This window comes from Chaetodon trifascialis, chromosome 7 (assembly GCF_039877785.1).
Source record: "Chaetodon trifascialis isolate fChaTrf1 chromosome 7, fChaTrf1.hap1, whole genome shotgun sequence".
NCBI classification, from domain to species: domain Eukaryota; kingdom Metazoa; phylum Chordata; class Actinopteri; order Chaetodontiformes; family Chaetodontidae; genus Chaetodon; species Chaetodon trifascialis.
The window spans coordinates 8,350,926-8,368,718 of NC_092062.1; the positions used below are offsets into that span (position 1 = coordinate 8,350,926).

A 17,793-nucleotide genomic window follows, 5' to 3' on the forward strand; every position below is an offset into this window, starting at 1 on the left:
CTCCCTGAAGCCAGGGGAGCGCGCACCTAATTTGCAGTAGCCATGGCTGCAGTGAGGACCTCAGAGCGGATCACCGTGTTGCAGTGTGCACGCAGGCCATCGGGTCATCCTGTCCTGCTCACACACGCCAGCCCTCGTCGACCTGGACAGATTGTCACCTGCTGGTCGGCGGGAGACGGGATTTCACTGGCATCAAGGTGGCACCGATGGTGATGTAAACTGGAGGATCCTCGGCCAAATCTGCTTTCCTCTAAGTTGACCACGTCCTCCTCTCGGCATGCTCGACAAACAGACACAACAAGCGCCCGGTGGATTCAGCCGTCACCATGAACGTCTTCCTCCACTTCCGCAGCTGCTCCAGAGTGAGTACTCTCCATCCCGCCTGTTAGGGACTCACTGCAGACCCACAACAGGTGATCTGGGACCAGCTCTGAAGGAGCGCTAACACACGGATCAACTGGATCAGAAGTTTTCTTGTCTGTGTAGTTTTTAATTGAGCATATAAAGTATATTTCAATACTATTACAACCATTTTACAAGTACTTTTTAAGGTGTTTACCTGTAAATAGTACACACAAACTTTAGCGGACATTATGGAGGTGAGGAAGAAGCCTCTGGTAGCTAAAGCTGCTTCCTGTCATGAAAACTTTGTGTCTTATCGTCGTGTTTTGTTGTTGGCCAATAAGCGCCGCGTCCATCGAGGGGAGCCAGTGCTCTCTCCGGGATGCGGGAGGCTCGTCAGGGCGGGGTGACTCCTCCGCTGGAGCAGACAATAGGACAGCTGCGTCAAGTTGCCACAGTTTGGCACGTAACACCGGATATCCACGCGAACTCATCTAGAAAATAAAAGCAGGATGATGTTGCGTGGTATTTTTTTAAACCACCTTTTTATGTTTGTCAGTTGACTATTATTACTAATAATCCATCATGTCATTTTATAAAATAATAATCATACAATATTTGTCTGACAAGTAAAAAGAATCTCAAGATAAAGTCCATTAGCTGTTAGCTCTTTGTGAGAACTTGCATCGCGTCTCCTCCTCTTTCTTCCATTGCTGTCAAATTTCCATGATCAAGAATGAGCTTTCATTCTTAGTTTTAATAACACATTTGTAGAGACCAAGAATATTGAACCAAAGCCCTGTGAAGGAGCTGCAGAAATGTGGAACAGTATAATAAGTCAATACAAACTGTTTAATACATACTGTATGGCCAAAAACATGAAGGCTGTTTGGAAAAGCCAAATATTAAATGATGTTTGAGTTTGGGAGACAAAACAAGCAATTTGAATGTGCCACTTGTTGCAGTGGGAAAATGTGACAGTTGTGAAAAGACAGACACAATGATTAATCTGGAAAATAACTGCGTTATTAACTATTCAGTTAAATAATAGTTTGTTGCAGTCCGATTAAAGTTGCTGTAGAAGTGAATGCAGCTGTTGAGAGAGGCAGAAAAGGCCTCAGCTTCACTTATCCTGCAGATTTGAAAAGTTTTCTTCATTTACAGAAAGTGTGACAGAAGCAGTGTGAAATGTCAGTATTGGTATAGTGGTGTCCCTCACAGAACAATGTGCAAGTCATCAAAATAACAGTTCAACTGCGACATTTACTTTTAAACGGTGTGACCGGAAGTCGAGCTGTTGTATCTCTGACTAGCAACTTGACAGCATTACCTAAAACCTGCAAAGGAAAGCGAGCTGGGCGCTGCTGAGCAGGGCGAGTGGAGATGTTTACTCTGATGGATTTGTGGAGGAGAACTCGCCACACCGCCGCCATGCCGTAGACAACCCGCCGGGCGGTTAGATGAAGCCTAACGGGGACTACAGCAGGGAGGACGCGGGGTGGCTGTAACCGAGGGAGGGAGGATGTACTGGGCTGCTGGCTTCGCCTCTTCCCGGCCGTGCGTGGTTGAACTCGGGAGGAATCACAGCCTGCCCCTCGGACTGTGCGGCTCCGAGCAGCAGCAGTCTTTGTATGGCTATATCATCGCCTTCCCTTTGCAGGACTACGGAGGCATCATGTCGGTTCTGGGCTCGGACTCCTGGTGGAAGAAGACCCTATACATCACCGGGGGGGCCCTACTGGCTGCTGCAGCCTACCTACTGCATGAACTGCTCGCCATCAGGTAGGAAACGCAGCATGGCTGATCAGTTTCTCTTCACCACTTTCTGTTTCATTAATTCGTCAGGGCTGCGGCCCGCGGACACTGACTGACGGCTGTCATTGGAATGAGCTGCGATCAAACCATGAATGGACATGCGAGTCCTGTGATTGCTGTGCAGATCTCGCGGTGGTTGCTGAGGTTTCAGTCCTTGTTTTCCTCCTCCCAAGGACACGACGCTAGATGGAGGCAGAAAAAAATCAAATAAATAAAAAACGAGTCACGCGTCCGCTCGTGTGCCGCTCCATCGGCACCTGAGCGTGTCTAAACGAAGCGCTCCTCGGGCGCTGCGGAGTCAGAGCGACCTTTAATGAACTCTGCGGTGAGATGCTCAGCTGCTGCGCACAAATACCCGAAGAACACTCCTATATTTCAGCTGCACCTTGTCATGGAGGCGGCTGAAGGGTGTGATCAGGCCCCGCGATGCGAGCGTGATTATCTCGGGACAATGTGCAGAGCCGGGAGTGCGTGTCTGTCAGAGGGGGATTATTTTGGGCCAGGCCAGCGCCGGGGAGTAAGTACATCCTGTAACAGTGGCCTGGTAGTGTCTGCTTTCACTACCCCCCCCGCGCGCTAATCTGTGCAACCTTGCATTTCGTGCAGAAACTCAGCTGCCGTATCACGTGCAGGCTGCTGAGGCTGGAGCCGCAGCCTGCCGGCATCATCTGCTCATGCCATGTGATGTGTTCGTCGACACAGGCGGCAGCTCTGCCTCTGCACTCAGCCTCCTCTCCGTGTCCCCTCTATCAGAGCTCCTTCGTGCTTGCAGAGCTCGTAAAGTGAGAGTTCAGCAGCACCTTTCCATTGATGGAGACCTGAAAGAAGGACGGGACACACAGGACAGAGCAGGCTCAGTGCTGCAGTGGACAGAGATGTTCGTTTGTGCAGACTGCACAGACTTGGAACTGTTTCAGCACCACATGATGTGGACAGAGACACGAGGAGAGAGTTCAGTGTGCTTTACATACTGTGTCCACGCTGTCTTTATTGGATACACCTCACTAAAACTAATGCAGTGTGACACCACAGTCCTGCAGTAAATGCTCCCTGGATTCTGTTATTTAGCCTAGCATCACATAAATGACATATCAACTGACAGTCATGAGAAAAATGGCCACTACTGTCAACAAACAAACAAACAAACAGCCTACTTCACTCTGTTTGTTTACACTGGCTCTACTTCCTCCATGACTTACAGATCCCACTGATGTATGTGTAAATCTATCATACATAAACATTTTGTCTGGTCATGTTAAAGCTGAATATAAAGTATTGACGTGGTGACCCTTCCCTCTGCCACACACTGGTTGTGAACATTGGATGATGAAAAAATAAGGGGAAAAAGACCAAGATAAACTCTTATTACACCAATAAGGAAGTGTTTCCTGTTTTAAATGTCGAAGGTTATGCGTAAAGAAATGAGGGTGGATGAAATATTATATATATAGAAATACATTTAAAATCTTTTCAAGAAAAACTGAACTGAGCAGGTTTATTTCAGGCCTTTTGTATTAGCCTGCAGCATTTTTAGCTTGCTGTACCTAATAAACTGGCAATGATTATATTATTCATGAAATCATGTTAAATAAGAAGCAGAGCACATATCACCAACCCCCTGTTAAGATATATTGAATTATTCAGACTTGAAGAGCTTGTGATAAAAGAGACGCTGAACAGAGCGGACGAGGTCCATCTGACTGCAAAGCCACGCTAAAGTCTCCTTTTACCACTTCCTGTGTGCTGCATGAACAACGTGTGGTGAGGAACAGGGACCTATAGGTTTGGCATTAATAATACAGTCCATGTGCACGTTGGCACAATTGTTCCAGAGACAACAGGACCTCACATCCACAGCAGTCCAGGGAAGACAGACGGAGACAAGGACAGTAGAACAGTTTCTAGTTGTTTGTGTCCGGACGGCAGGCGCACAGGATGACTGTGTTTGATTAAACCTGGAGCAGCGTGATGACTCATTTAGTCAATAACTTCTATTCTAAGTGAAGCTCTTAAAGCCACTCAGTGGTGCAGAACTTCAGTATCAGAAGCTCGACTCATTTCACAGGATCGTCGACCCTAAAAGCACTTCCTGTTCATGTTATAGCTTTGCTTTCGGGGGTCATTTGGATGAACAGTGTTTTTTTTCCTTGTGGAGTTCAACCAGGACAACAGAATCTGGGTCTGCTCATAGCTATTGTTTGAAAGTTAATGAAGTGACGCCACCGCCGCTGCTGAAAATAAAAGCGTGCATGTTGGTGGGTGGTTGAAAAACCACAGGGACTCACCAGGCTATAATAAACTGCAGATGCGACCTTTTTTTTTTATCCCAGGAGGGTTTGTTAGAGCCTGGGAAGCTGGGTTCTATTTGGTATTTATCTCACATCCCTCGCTGACCCAGAGAACAGGAAGTAACACCGGTTGCTCCCAGCCACACCAGTGACAGTCAAGGTTAAAGATATTCCCAAACCTCCCAGAAATGATGCCTGAAAAGCAGGAAACACACCATCTATAGAGGGAGACACTCCATCATTTAGTCACTGTCTATTTACTGAGGATTGTGTCGTCTCCATCTGTGCAGGAAGGAGCAGGAGCTGGACTCTAAAGACGCCATCATCCTCCATCAGTTCTCCAGGCCAAAGAATGGCGTGCCCAGCCTCTCACCCTTCTGCCTCAAAATAGAGACGTACCTGCGCATGTTGGATCTCCCCTACCAGGTGACACCCAGCGGACGGAGCGACAGGACAGGCAGCGAAGTGCTCTTCGCTCTGGTGTTTCTGACGAGGCCGCCAGCTGCTTTAAGAGCCTTCACTGTCTTCTTCCTGTCAGCGAAGCTTTGTGTTGTCTGAAATAACATGTCTTCACGGTCCAGAAAATGTTGTCACACGGAGCTGTTTGCCTCTGCAGAACTACTTTGATGGGAAGCTGTCGCCGCAGGGTAAGATGCCGTGGATGGAGTACAACCACGAGCAGGCGTCAGGGTCCGAGTTCATCGTAGACTTCCTGGAGGAGAAGCTGGGCGCCAACCTCAACAAGAACCTCACCCCGCAGGAGAGAGCCGTGTCCCGAGCTGTCACCAAAATGGTCGAGGAGCACCTCTACTGGTGAGTTACACTGGTGTCTTTGGTCTCCAGTGATTTCAGTGGAAAAATCCAATCATTAAGCAACTGGAAGCTGATTTTAAAGGCTGAATACGTCAACTTTTCCATAATTTGACCTAACAGTTGTGCTTGAGGGATAAAATTCTGCGTAAACTGACTTGAATATGTACATTTCTATTTTACATATTCACATTTAAATACATATTTTAACACATAAGCTGTGTGAAGCCATGTCAGGAACCACCCACGCAGATCTAATGGAAAAACAACAGCGTCACGATGATTTTAACGGCTAAAAAAAGACACATTGAGTCTTAGATCTTCATTTCTTCATATTCTTATTGAAGCATTATTTACGCAGCCTTCCGGGCCAGGCTGACTCCGTCCTCGCCGTAAACATTGTGTTGTCAGCCATCCTTCGCCGTGGTGAGTCACTCCAGTACCTCTGGGTGAGAACCACGCTGCTGCTAGGAAATGGTTTACCACTCCTCCCACGCCCAGAGAGGCTCAGAGTGTTTTCCATTACCTAAAAGCTCTATCCATCTTCCACCATCCACCCCCCACCCCCCACACACACACTGATCTTACACTGTCTGACCCAGTGAGATGTGGCCTATTCTCCTCTATTTAATCATTTTGAGCTAACCTCTGAGTCCTCACATTCAGACCATGTAACGCTTTCATCCACTGTGTGAAGGTGGATGTGACGTGTCTAACCTCACAGGTTAATGTGTTTAGGAATGTTGTCATTGGGTAGAATTGGGTAGATTTTATAACACTTCTCCGAAGCTTTAGAGGTCATTCATGTGACCTACATAATCCCTCCCTCCCTCCTTCCATGCTCTCCTTCCTCTGCTCCTCCACCCACCCTGTGCCACGTTTAGACCACATATAGACCTATTGATTGAATTATTTATGTCAGGGAAGGGCAGCGTGGCGGATTGTTTCTCTGTTCAGGTCCTCAGAGCTGCAGGGTAGCAGCAGCAACTGATGGTGAGGTCATACACGCACAGTTTCCCACCAGCCCTCCTGACTGATGCTGTAATAAAAATGATATGACAGGAAACTGAGGAAATAGCAACCGTGGCAACTGTGGTTTAAGCTTTATCCACCACTGCTATCAAACCAGTCGTATCTGTTATCAGCTTTTTGGGGATGATAAACAAACTGGCCTTTCAAAAAATATATCACGTTTCCAAGAATTCTCTTAAAGCTGCACTTTATGTTAACAATGGATCAAATGACATGATGGGTTGCTTGATAAATTATGACCCAGCTGCAGTTGCATTCAGTCCTGTGTAACTTTTTAACCTCGTTTAGTCCTCAGACTTATTTCTAGCAGCAGCAGGCAGTGAGATGAATCCACTGTGCGTTACCTGCCCGGCACCAAACAGCAGACAGACAGCATTAGCAGCCAATCAGTGAACATGGAGAAGCACTTAGCAGCTAAAGAGACAGATTTCTTTTTCTTTTTAGGAGTTATAGCACAGACACTCTGCATCAAATCGACAGATCCTATTCATTTTCTGTGGAGCACAGGAGATCCAGTGCATGATGGAAACCGCACAGCGAGACCAGTCGGCGTATCTGAATTTACATAACGACTCCTCCTCAGCACACCAGAGCTGTCAAATTAGACAGTGCTGATAAAGCATGAATCTAGATTCTGTTATTGCATTGTCTATTTCTCATATAAAAGCTATTCAGAAACAGATTTTACTGCACGTATATTGTTGGGTGTAATATGAGAGTTTGTTACTCAGGCGCCATATTGAAAACAGACGAGCCAAGAAAAACTCATCCCGTGAGCTGGGCGGTGCGTCCTCGCTGGACTCTGCGTCTGTACCTTTAGAGGACACCAAAACAGAGCTAGAAGAGACAAAAAATGGATTATGTCCCCTGTCTGCCTCACACTGACTAGCTAAAGCTTAATTTGATATTTGAATACGTTATGTGTGATTTATATTTATTTATGTATGAAGTATCCAAACAGTTTCTTCCAAATCTGAAACAAAGGACAGCATCTTGACGGGTCAGATAATATAATAGGAAGTGGGGTGTGGCCAGTGTACAGTGATCACTCCCAGAAGTAATATAGACCAGATGCTTTAATTCAATTGACATTGAGCGACCGGTCTGTCAGAGTGATCCAGAAGACTTCAGGCTGCAGACAGAGGCTCCTTTGGGTTGGCCACTACAAGCAGAACGATGACATGAAGCTTCCAGGCTTTCAGACGAGCTGAGGGAGAAGCTCAGTCTGTGTTTCCAACAAGGTGGAAGTGCAAGTGTGTAAGGATATAGCAGCTTAATCTTGTTAGCGTCTACACGCAGGAGGATTCTGGAACAACAGAACACAGCAGAGTCGACAATGAATGTACCAAACATCAGAGACAGTTACTGTCATTTAATGAGATCATGCTGCTCAAACAGCTGCCTCTTACTGGTTTCTTTGAGCAAATCTTTCATGGCCACAAAAGTGGAGATGCAGAACAATAGAAGTGGAGTCAGAGAGGGATTTTAAGGCTTTGAGTCAGGCTTGTTTGCACACATAGACAAACCACATCTCTCAGTCTGCTGCTGTGAGATAAATCTCTGCCTGACATCAGGATGTAGCTGCTCAGCTTTCCTTTCTTTTACCACAAGCAAGAGGGAATCTGAATCCGTGCAATGCAGCATTAAGTGAGTGCTTTGTTCAAGAGCTTTTAATCCAAATCTGTAATGGAATTTCTTGCCCGTGTGCACAGTCACCTTTTCTCCTCTAACCTGTGAGGCAGCGATAGATTCCCAGCGTTTCCTCAGGGACGTGACAGCGGCCTGACAGTTCGAAGGGACGAATATAAGATATATGATACGATATCTCCTGGCAGCCAGCTGAGAGCAGCGCAGCTGATAAATGGGCAGTGGGACGGATGCGGCAGTCCACTTTTATTGATTAGGATGAGGTGGATTGTCAATAGACACAAAGCATTGTTGGTAACAGGACACAGGGGCTGAGTCTGTGATTAAAACATTATTATTGACACCGCTGTGCATCCTGCACAGTCCATTCATGACGGGCTCAGTTACTTCCTGTTTTTTCACAACTGGACTTGCTGTGCTGTGCTGGTGTCAGGATTAGCTTTTGGTATCCTGAGATGATGGCCACTCATCATGTGTTGCTAAAAATAGCCTTGGATTAGAGCTTCTTGTAGAAATACTGTATATGATTTGGTTTGTGAGGACCTAATGGCAGAGAGCAGACGACGTCTACTGTCAGAGATCCAAAACCTTTATAGATCTGAGCTGAAGACAACATTGAATATGAAAAGTTCTGCCACAGACTTTTTGAATGTGGTTTCATGGAGCAGTTGCATATTATTGAAGTTAAAACCAAAAAGATCTCTGGTTCTGGAGTCTAAAAGCCTGAATTGCAAAGATATTGAATTTATTGTGACTCTTTATAGTGGACCAGTAGCAGCCTCTTGATGTTGTCTGCTGTGTGTGTTCTCTCAGGACGATAGCCTACTGCCAGTGGGTGGACAACCTGGAGGAAACTCAGAAGCTTCTGGCGATGAGCGGCCCTCTGAGCGACACCCTGAAGTGGCTGCTGAGCCACCTGAACGGCAGCATGGTGCGCAGGGAGATGTACGGCCACGGCATCGGACGCTTCTCTAAGGAGGAGGTCTACGCTCTGATGGAGAAGGACATGAGGACACTGGCCACGCTGCTGGGTAGGAAGAGGACTGTGTGTGTGTGTGTGTGTGTGTGTGTGTGTGTGTGTGTGTGTGTGTGTGTGTGGATAAGCTTTCTAAATGCCTCCTCTCCAAACCTTTGCGCTACCACTTTCCTCATCAAAGTTATGAGCAGGATCCTATGAGAGATTACCCAAACTCTGTTATATAATGTGACGTTACCAGATTTCTTATTTAGAATAATGGAATAACATGCATCTGTTACCATAAGTCCTTTGTCATGAGAGGGAGAGTTCTGTGTTTGTTTCTAGAAGCGCTGAATGCTCTCACGTGTATTCATAAACTCAGTTTGATGGATAGCTGTGGAGAAATCTGACATCCTTTACAGAAAAGTTGCTGTTGTTTTTCTATAAAATCAGAAGGAGATCCAAGTTCATGTGTGCAGCCAGATACAGGAAATATTCATGTTGGTGTGAATGATGTTGAAGTGTGTCTGTACATTTGTATCAACATAATTTGTTTTGACATTGCCAGGTCTAACAACCAAAGTAAAAATAGTTGGATGCGCTGGCAGGCTAATGTGGTGTAATGAAGCATTAGTGTTAATGACTTATAGACCTGATGAATTATTTCACAGCACATATGCACAATGATATACTGTGACCGGGGATGAAAAAGCAGAATTTACAGTAGATTCCATCATACTAAAGATGAATGAAAATGTGAAGTTGTGGATGTCAGCCACAGTGATAAAATATCAGAGTTGAGATGGAAACAAAGAGTCAGACGCTGGAAAGAAAGTCATTTACATCGATCTGTTTGGGCCATTTCAACGGACGAGGACTTGTAAAAGGGAAAGTTATTCCCAGAGCGAAAGGATCCGTGCACTCTGACAACACACAGCTTCCCTTTGAATGTTTTGCTGTTCCAGACTCAAGTGCATGCGAGTGTGTGATTCTAAAATCTGCAGCTGTTCCAGCTTCAAGATGAAATGAGCCGATTTTGAAGTGTATTATCTAAAGGGATGGGAGGCAGAAGATCATTGATTTAGCATAAATTACAACGCAATGTTTGCTTGCACTCAATTACGTTAACAAAACTAAAATGTTCTGTGATAGATTTCAGTGATGGAGGTAACGTGTTATTATGTAAAACAATAGGAAAGTGATCCCCAAGCAGGCTGCTTCTGCAGCTGGCAGGGCTACATGGACAGATTGTGTAGCTGCTCATATAATTTGGAAAATTAGAAGTCATGATTTGAACGTTTGAACTCATCAGCTAAAATTAATGGTTAAACAGCTGAAGTACCTGTTAGCAGTAATAATGGATACATGGAAAAACGGTTGAGATAATTAGCTGAACGTCATGGATAAGTAGTAGAAAGATGCAGCTTCTGCCACTTTAAGTGTTAGTGGTAGGACGTTAAAGTGTATGAAAAACTTCAACTCAACCTACAAATTATAATAACAGTATCTACTTTTAGTACCGTTGAATGAGAGGGTGGACTGAAAAAGGTTGGGAATCACTGAATTGATTGAATTGGAGTATTCAGTATTTTTTGGCTTCTAATAAAGAGGTTTATTTAACATGTTAGCATGTTTATTTCCATATTTGTTTCATTAATTTCAGGCAATATTTGAAAAATGGTGGAAATTTTTTGTGCATCCAAACTTCAAATTGCTCTTTATTTTCTGTCCTATAGGAGATAAGAAGTACTTTATGGGCTCTAAGATGTCAACATTAGATGCAACGGTGTTTGGGCATCTAGCCCAGGCGATGTGGACTCTGCCCGGGACAAGACCAGAGCAGCTCATCAAAGGTCAGTGCAGCTGTACTCAGACATGAAACTGAATATTCTAATAATTAACTCAACTTAAATACATGAATTCGATCATTGCACATTTACTGGAGATATTACTACATCATCTACGTTGTCATTTTTAGTTTGCCTGCTGGTTTGTCATAGGTGTATTTATCTGTTTGTGCCACTAGGTGGCAGCAATATTCTTCTGCAGTGCAGTGTTGCTGACACAGGCTTTGATTGCTGCTTTCTCATCTTGCACAGAGTAGGAAACACTCGAGTCTCTTATCTTTTCGGAGAGCGAAATGAGAGCTTGTAGTGTCACAAATGAAGATGTTTGATTGTTTGTTGTTGTTGTTGTTTTGATTCATAATTAAGGATGAAAGGGCTGATAATGAAGGGATAACACAAAATATGTCTCACAGAGTATCTCAGATGTGTTGTCTTCCTGTGTATCAGACTCAACATGTCAATAAGCACCAGTGATGCCTCCTGCTGCTTTTCACTGTACCTGTAAAAGCTTGTACATGTGAACCTGCTGTGTCTGCCGTCTCTGCAGGAGAGCTGATCAACCTGGCCATGTTCTGCGAGCGGATGCGGAGGAGGTTTTGGCCCGAGTGGTTTGTGGAGGTGGAGGATCTTTATTATGACGGAGACAGTGAGAGCAGTGGCGGCGGCTCCCCTACAGGCTTACTGGACTTTGGCCTCTTCTCCAGGACTGACACTCTGGACGACAGCGACGGCAGCAGCCACTCAGCCGGACACACGCACACACACTCCCCCGACTCCGACCACTCGCTCTTTGACTCAGACGTGGGCACGGGATCTGACAATGACATTCAGCTTAAGGAGGAGTTAATGCCCGACCTGGAGGTTTGACCCGAGAATGGCCATGATTGGCTGACAGATTGAGGAGGCGGGACAAATTGTCTCGGTTAGCTTGATAGATCTGGCGGTGTGGACAGGTTGCCAGACAACAGCTCTCACAGCTGAAGAAACTACTCCAGCTCCTCCACCCCAGTACTCCGAATGATATCCCCTCCTGATGGACAGACTGGGTATTAATATGCAGAGCGTACAAACTGAACCGCATCATACACATGCTACTGTATGGTTTCACCCCTCCTGTAATGTCAGAACTGTCCTTGTGGCAGCTTCTCTTTGCCTTATTTGTCTCGTCCCAAGATACAGATGCTGGTGTTGTGAAAGGTCAACGCAGAGGAAACATCTCATCTCATCAAAAGTGTGGAGATTACAGAGGAGTGTTGTAGACAAGACAGGTGGCACTTCACTTGCTATGAAACGATGCAACTAATCACCACTCTGCCATGTGTCTTAACGCACAAGCCCATTCGAACAGGTGGAGATTGATCATGTGGCTAAAAGGAACAGCTGCTGTGTCTCAGCTGTTAACCATCCATGTGCTGGAGAGGAAACACAGATGACACTGAGTGCCAGACCGTGGCAGATTGATCCTCGTGTCATTTCCTGTATGCTACTGTATGTGGGAAGAATCCGTATCGAAGTGTGATGTACTCCATGTCTCCATCAGACCACAACCTTAGATGTACTTGTAGTCCTAAATCAGAAGGAGAGACAAGCAGATTTGTGCCTGTTTCATTTACCCGTTAGCATCCTTGTTTCTCTCCATTTAGAAATGATTTGCTTGCACTTTGTTTTTGGGGAAGTGGGAGTTTCGAGTCATTGTTTTTGGTATAAGTAAACAGCTGTAATTTGTATATTAGACCACTAGATGGAGTCGGCAGCCAGCCTGATGCCTCCTAAACTCCCTAACATCAAGGTCAGTCCACCCTGATGACCTGCAGTCCGTTTAACTCAGCGAATGATTCCTCCTTCAGTCCTGAACTTTAATATCGTGGTTCCCATTCATAGGTAACCTGTCAGTGTGTGTGTAGGTGTGTATGCATGCATTTGTGCATACTGCAACAAATCAGCCTTAGTTCTCTCAGACTGCAGTGGGTGGAAATAGTCTGAAACTTTTTTTGTTGTGATATAATTTCTTATCAGTGCCACTGGATTATTCTTTCTATATGATCTTATGTGTCAAATATATATTTTTTTCTTAATCTTTGTTTTCTTATTGCTCTCAAAGAGAGAAGTTATTTTGCACTAGTGGAAATTTATTTTCACCTTATTTCAGTGAGAGCAGTGTGGTGTAGAGGTAAAGAATAGTCTAGGCCAAATGAATGGGAAACATAAACGTGTATATCGGTAGTACAGGATGCTGAGTGTTCTGGTCATGATTGTGCTTTGAGGGGACTGTGCTGCTAATGTCGGCTGTGTGTATGTGAATATTACGGGGTGTGAATGTCATCAATGAAGCAGTTGATGACGACGCTTTTGCAGAGACAGTCAGAATTACCAAATCATCAGAACTAACCATTGCTAGTTTCAAAACCTCGGGTTTAAAATGGACCAAAATGTCCCGGCACGTGTTTTGTCTGTCACATGGAGCACGGTAGAAGTGATCGTCATGGCAGTGTGACTGCTGTAATAAGATTGTGGTGCTTATAGAGTAAATAGTACTTGTTAAAGGGTCAGTTCACCCTATTTAGAACAAAAAACATGTTGTCACTTACATCTAGTGGTACTGAGCCAAGCCAGTAGTTTTGGTTTAATGTCTCCAGGCTTTCAGGTATATGTGTCTGTAAGATGCCTCCATGCAATCAAGGGGGGGTGGAATTTTTGTTCATTTGGAGTCAGGCCAGTCCAGTACCTGAACCTGAAGCCACACTGTTGTAACACTTGCAGATTATATCTTTGCACCGTCTAGCTAGAATAAGATGTGGTGCAGCACATGTTGCTCCAGAATCTGTAGGTACATTGCAGCATTAGAGGGATAATTCAGGTCTTTTGAAATGGGGCTGTTTGAAATACTTATCCATAGTCAGTGTATTGCCTACAGTAGATGGCGGTTGGCACAGCCCCAGTTTGGAGAAGCAGCAGGAGCACCAAGGTAGGAAGCTAAGCAGCAGTCAGCATGGCGTGCCAGCTGCCATCCACTGCAGGTAATACACTGACTATTGATTTTAAGTGCTATTAAGTACCTCAAACAGCCCCACTTCAAATAATCCAAACTATCCCTTTAAAGCTGCTATAGTATTTTTATATTAACAAAAGATCAAATGACATTGTCTAATGTGAACCCACAGGGAATTATCAATTGATTCTGCAGCTTTTCTCAACTCTAGGGAGTGCTTTAGCGTCTTCTTCCGTGTTTTGGTTTTATGGCCCATAGCTTTATTGGTTTGGTTCACTCTCGGCGCTCTCATCAGCATCATTCTTAAACTCAGCACACAGCTGTTTTAATCAAGAAAGCTCTAAAAAGCTACTGTACGCTATCTGCTCAGCACCAAATGCCAACAGACAAAGTTAGGGACTAGCTGGTGAACATAGCTCCGCTACTGTCATTCAGTGGCTTTGGAGACAGATATTTCCCTCTGACCAAAAAGCAGAGTAAGCATTGGACTTGTATTTATCAGGTTGCTAACTCCAAACTAATCTGGACACCAAAGCCAAAACTATGTGCATGGCTCCACACCTGTGCTTTAGGTAATTGACAAGATATGTTTTTTGCAATTTCGGTGAATTGACCATTTAAATGAGAAGCCTGGACAGATGCTGGGCTGTAGGTGAGTTAGTGACAGAGTTTGACTCAGATACTGGGACTTTAGAGACCACCTTCTTCCATCATGTCATCCTGTGGTTCGCATCCCGACCCGCCCCCCTCTGGGTAAGGTGCTTTTCAGTCGCCTCATCCAGGCTGGGCATCCTCTACAGTTGGACTGCTTTAATCAAGCCATATTAAAACTAAATGTCTTGTTATTGGAATCATGTCATAGCATTACTGCTGGGGTAATGTAAATACTGTATGTGTGACAACGTGTACTGTACTGTATGTAGAGCTGACTGACTGATCAAACTACCTATGGATGTGTAGTCATAAACTGGAGCGACTGGAGGATTTCAATAAAGAATATCTGTGATCATTTTAAACAGGCCATGGTTATGAGTTTAATTTGCATCCTTGGCATGTGTTCTGCACTGTAGTTTAATAATCATAATAGCCCCCAGATTGTGTTATATTGTCATAGCTCTAACTGTATTTTATGTATGTGGTTGTGTGTTTTCAATCAGGCAAACAAGTCACAATCATTCGGGTGAGTAGGGGGGCTGATTAAGACTTGGAGGCTGGAGGCGAGACAGGAGGAGAGAGGAAACGAGAGAGGAGCAGGAACTGGAAGAGGAAAAGTTACATGGGGGATGAGAAAAAAAAAATTGGGGGATAGGGGGAAATTGGGCCAGGGCAAAGAGGCAAAACAAAAGGTGGATGTAACCAGAAGCAAGAGGAGAAGGAGGGATAAAGAGGAGGAGAGGAGCAGGTGGTGGAGAGGAGAGAAGGGGTGAAGAGGCCACGACTGAGGAGTGAAGGGATAGAGGGAAGTCACTGGGGAAGAGCAAAGAGGAAAGGAGCATCAGGAGTTTTTGGAGGGGAGAGATGAAGAGTTAAAGTTTAAGAGGAGGAGGATGGAGGCTGCGGAAAGGAAGGAAAAGGAGAGAAGTCGATGGGGAGGAGAAAAAGTATGAAAAATAGGAGTGGGAATGAGACGAGAGGAGAGAAGGGAAGAGAGGAGAGGAGGAGGAGGCGGCTGGGCTAGGGGCCCGGGGAGGAGAAGCGAGGGCCACGGATCAGGAACCAGCCTCCCGGGGGACGGAGCAGGTGCAGGCTGTGAGCAAGGCCTTTGGGCCTGAAGGGGCTGCCAGAGCTTAAAACAATCTGCATTGCTCCTTTTTTAATTTGGCTCTCTGAACAGCCCACCCTCCACACTGACTGTCTCTCCCTCTCTCTGCTTAACAGATCAGCGATCCACAAAGAGGGGTAAACACACACAGAGCAAAATTAAAATCGGAACTCCCCTGGCACAGCAAAACAAATTAGAGCAAACAAATTACAGAGAGTCAACACACAAACAGTGGAGCATCTGTGGCTCTCCGGACTACTGGAGCCGGTGGCTACCACCACCACCACCACCACCTATAGTACATGTACACAATAAACTCTGTGTCAATCCTGGGCTACACACTCTTAACATATCCTCCTCGCACTGTGTTCAAAGTAGTTTTGTTTTGAGCATCGTTTTCAAGAAACATCTTTCTTCTTTGGCACATTTAAAATCAGCTGCAGAAGGTTTAAAAGGAGACTTGATGAGAGCTGGTGGAGCTCCAGTATGTTTATGAGCGTGTCATTATAAATACATGAACTGTAGTTCAGTCTTGAAAACATTTTTTTTTTCTTTTTTGTTCTGACTTATTAACACAACTGCTTTCTCTGTAGTCATGTAGTGGTGACATTCATTCATGCTAATGCTAAAGCTTTTGTTCAGCAATGTTTTGAGCTAACTGCTAACGTCATCGTGCTGACAAGGTTACAGTGATAATGCTAACAAACTGCTGTTAAGCAAATATACTGTTTACCATGCTGACCACCTTAGTGTTGAGTCTTAACACGCTAACATTTATTCATCAGCACTAAAGACAAACTACATCCGAGGTTGATTTGGTAATGAGGTATTGGACAAATTTCAATTCTGACCTGATGATGCCACAAGATTTATCCTGTGGGGGACATAAATGGCGATACCTAATTCTGTGGCAATGCATCCAGTTGGTGTTGAGATATTTACCTCACAACTGGAAATGTCAACCTCATGTGGACCCTAGAGCAGTGTTTCTCAATTCCGGTCCTCTGGCCCCACTGCCCTGCATGTTTTAGATGTTTCCCTCCTCCACCACACCTGATTCAAATGATCAGCTCGTCATCAAGCTCTGCAGTGGCGTCATAACGAGCCACTCATTTGAATCAGGTGTGTTGGAGCAGGAAACATCTAAAACATGCAGAGCAATGGAGCCCGAAAACCAGAATTGAGAAACACTGTCCTAGAGGAAAGGGCAGCAGTAATCGGGATTCATCCTGCGGGAACCATGAATGTACAACATTTTATAGCAATCCATCCAAAGGTTGTAAAGATATTTTAGTCTGAACAAAAGTAGTAGAAAAGTAGTGGCATGGCCAAATATATAAGATAATATCAGTAAAACATAGATATGTGTAATGCTCTGATGAAGAGTTGCATGTTTACTATTTTTGAGACACAGCACCTTCTTATGACGCCGTATTAGGCTCACTTTCAAAGTCACAAATACACACCTCAGAGTTAAAGCCATCCTTTGAACATGCATAAATTGTAAAAGTGTGTTGAAGGTAAAAGCATTTCAAAACTGAACTCAGATTAACTGTGCTGTGAGGTTTCATCAGGGAATGCATGTTCTTTATCCAAATCTTTTTGATGCAGATGTGTTAGGATCTGCTCACCTGTATGTCCCTCCTGTTCCTTTTTCCCTTCGTATTATTTGTCTGCTCCATTGTCTGTCTGAGGCTGGGCGTGGTCTCCTCCACTCTCTGCTGTCTCTTGCCTAATCACCTGCGCACCTGCTGTGCATCAGGCTCATCAGACCAGCAGTATATAAGTCTGGCTTTCTTCACCTTTGGTTGTCAGTTTGTTCTGATCCTTTCTGTGTCCTGTTTTTTTGGCTTTTAGACTTCATTTGGTGTTTTCCTTCTTTCAGAGCTGACCAGCCACATCCAGTGTCCCTTTCTGCCTCTACCCCCACAGTTTTGTTTTCCTGTTCAGCTAATCAAAAGTTTACCTTTAGCTTAAGAAACTTGTTTAATAAAATTTCCTTTTTTCTACCCTCATTCTGTCTACTGGTCTGCATCAAGTCCAGTAAATTTTGCAAAAGCGTAAGTTCAACACCATGTTCTTAATAAAGCATCTGCTCTTCCTGCTGTGAAGTGCTGGTTTCCCATATGAAACTGTCCTGTGATATAAGCTTTCTTCAGTAAACCTTTTCACTTCAAACTACACCTTGATCATATTTTTAACAGCTCGATAAGTAGTTTGTTTCATCAAATTTTGTGGTGTATCTGACCATAAATACAAGAGTAGAGGTTAACTTAACCATCCCAGTTCCATTTCTTTCCTCT

At 44.6% G+C, this 17,793-nt stretch overlaps 1 protein-coding gene across 2 annotated transcripts; it reads left to right on the top strand.

The window, feature by feature from the left end:
- Positions 1 to 187: 187 nt before the first annotated feature.
- On the top strand, positions 188 to 14,744 carry faxcb (failed axon connections homolog, metaxin like GST domain containing b). Of its 2 annotated transcripts, XM_070967029.1 has the most exons (7): positions 188 to 362; positions 2,003 to 2,124; positions 4,736 to 4,871; positions 5,062 to 5,258; positions 8,748 to 8,965; positions 10,629 to 10,745; positions 11,287 to 14,744. In XM_070967029.1, exons 1-7 carry the CDS (start codon positions 327 to 329, stop codon positions 11,604 to 11,606), a joined length of 1,146 nt encoding a protein of 381 aa, XP_070823130.1. In that variant the 5' UTR covers positions 188 to 326; the 3' UTR covers positions 11,607 to 14,744. The 2 variants fall into 2 exon arrangements, with proteins under 2 accessions (XP_070823130.1, XP_070823129.1); XM_070967028.1 differs by lacking the exon at positions 188 to 362 and having other exon boundaries at positions 1,675 to 2,124.
- Positions 14,745 to 17,793: the final 3,049 nt, after the last annotated feature.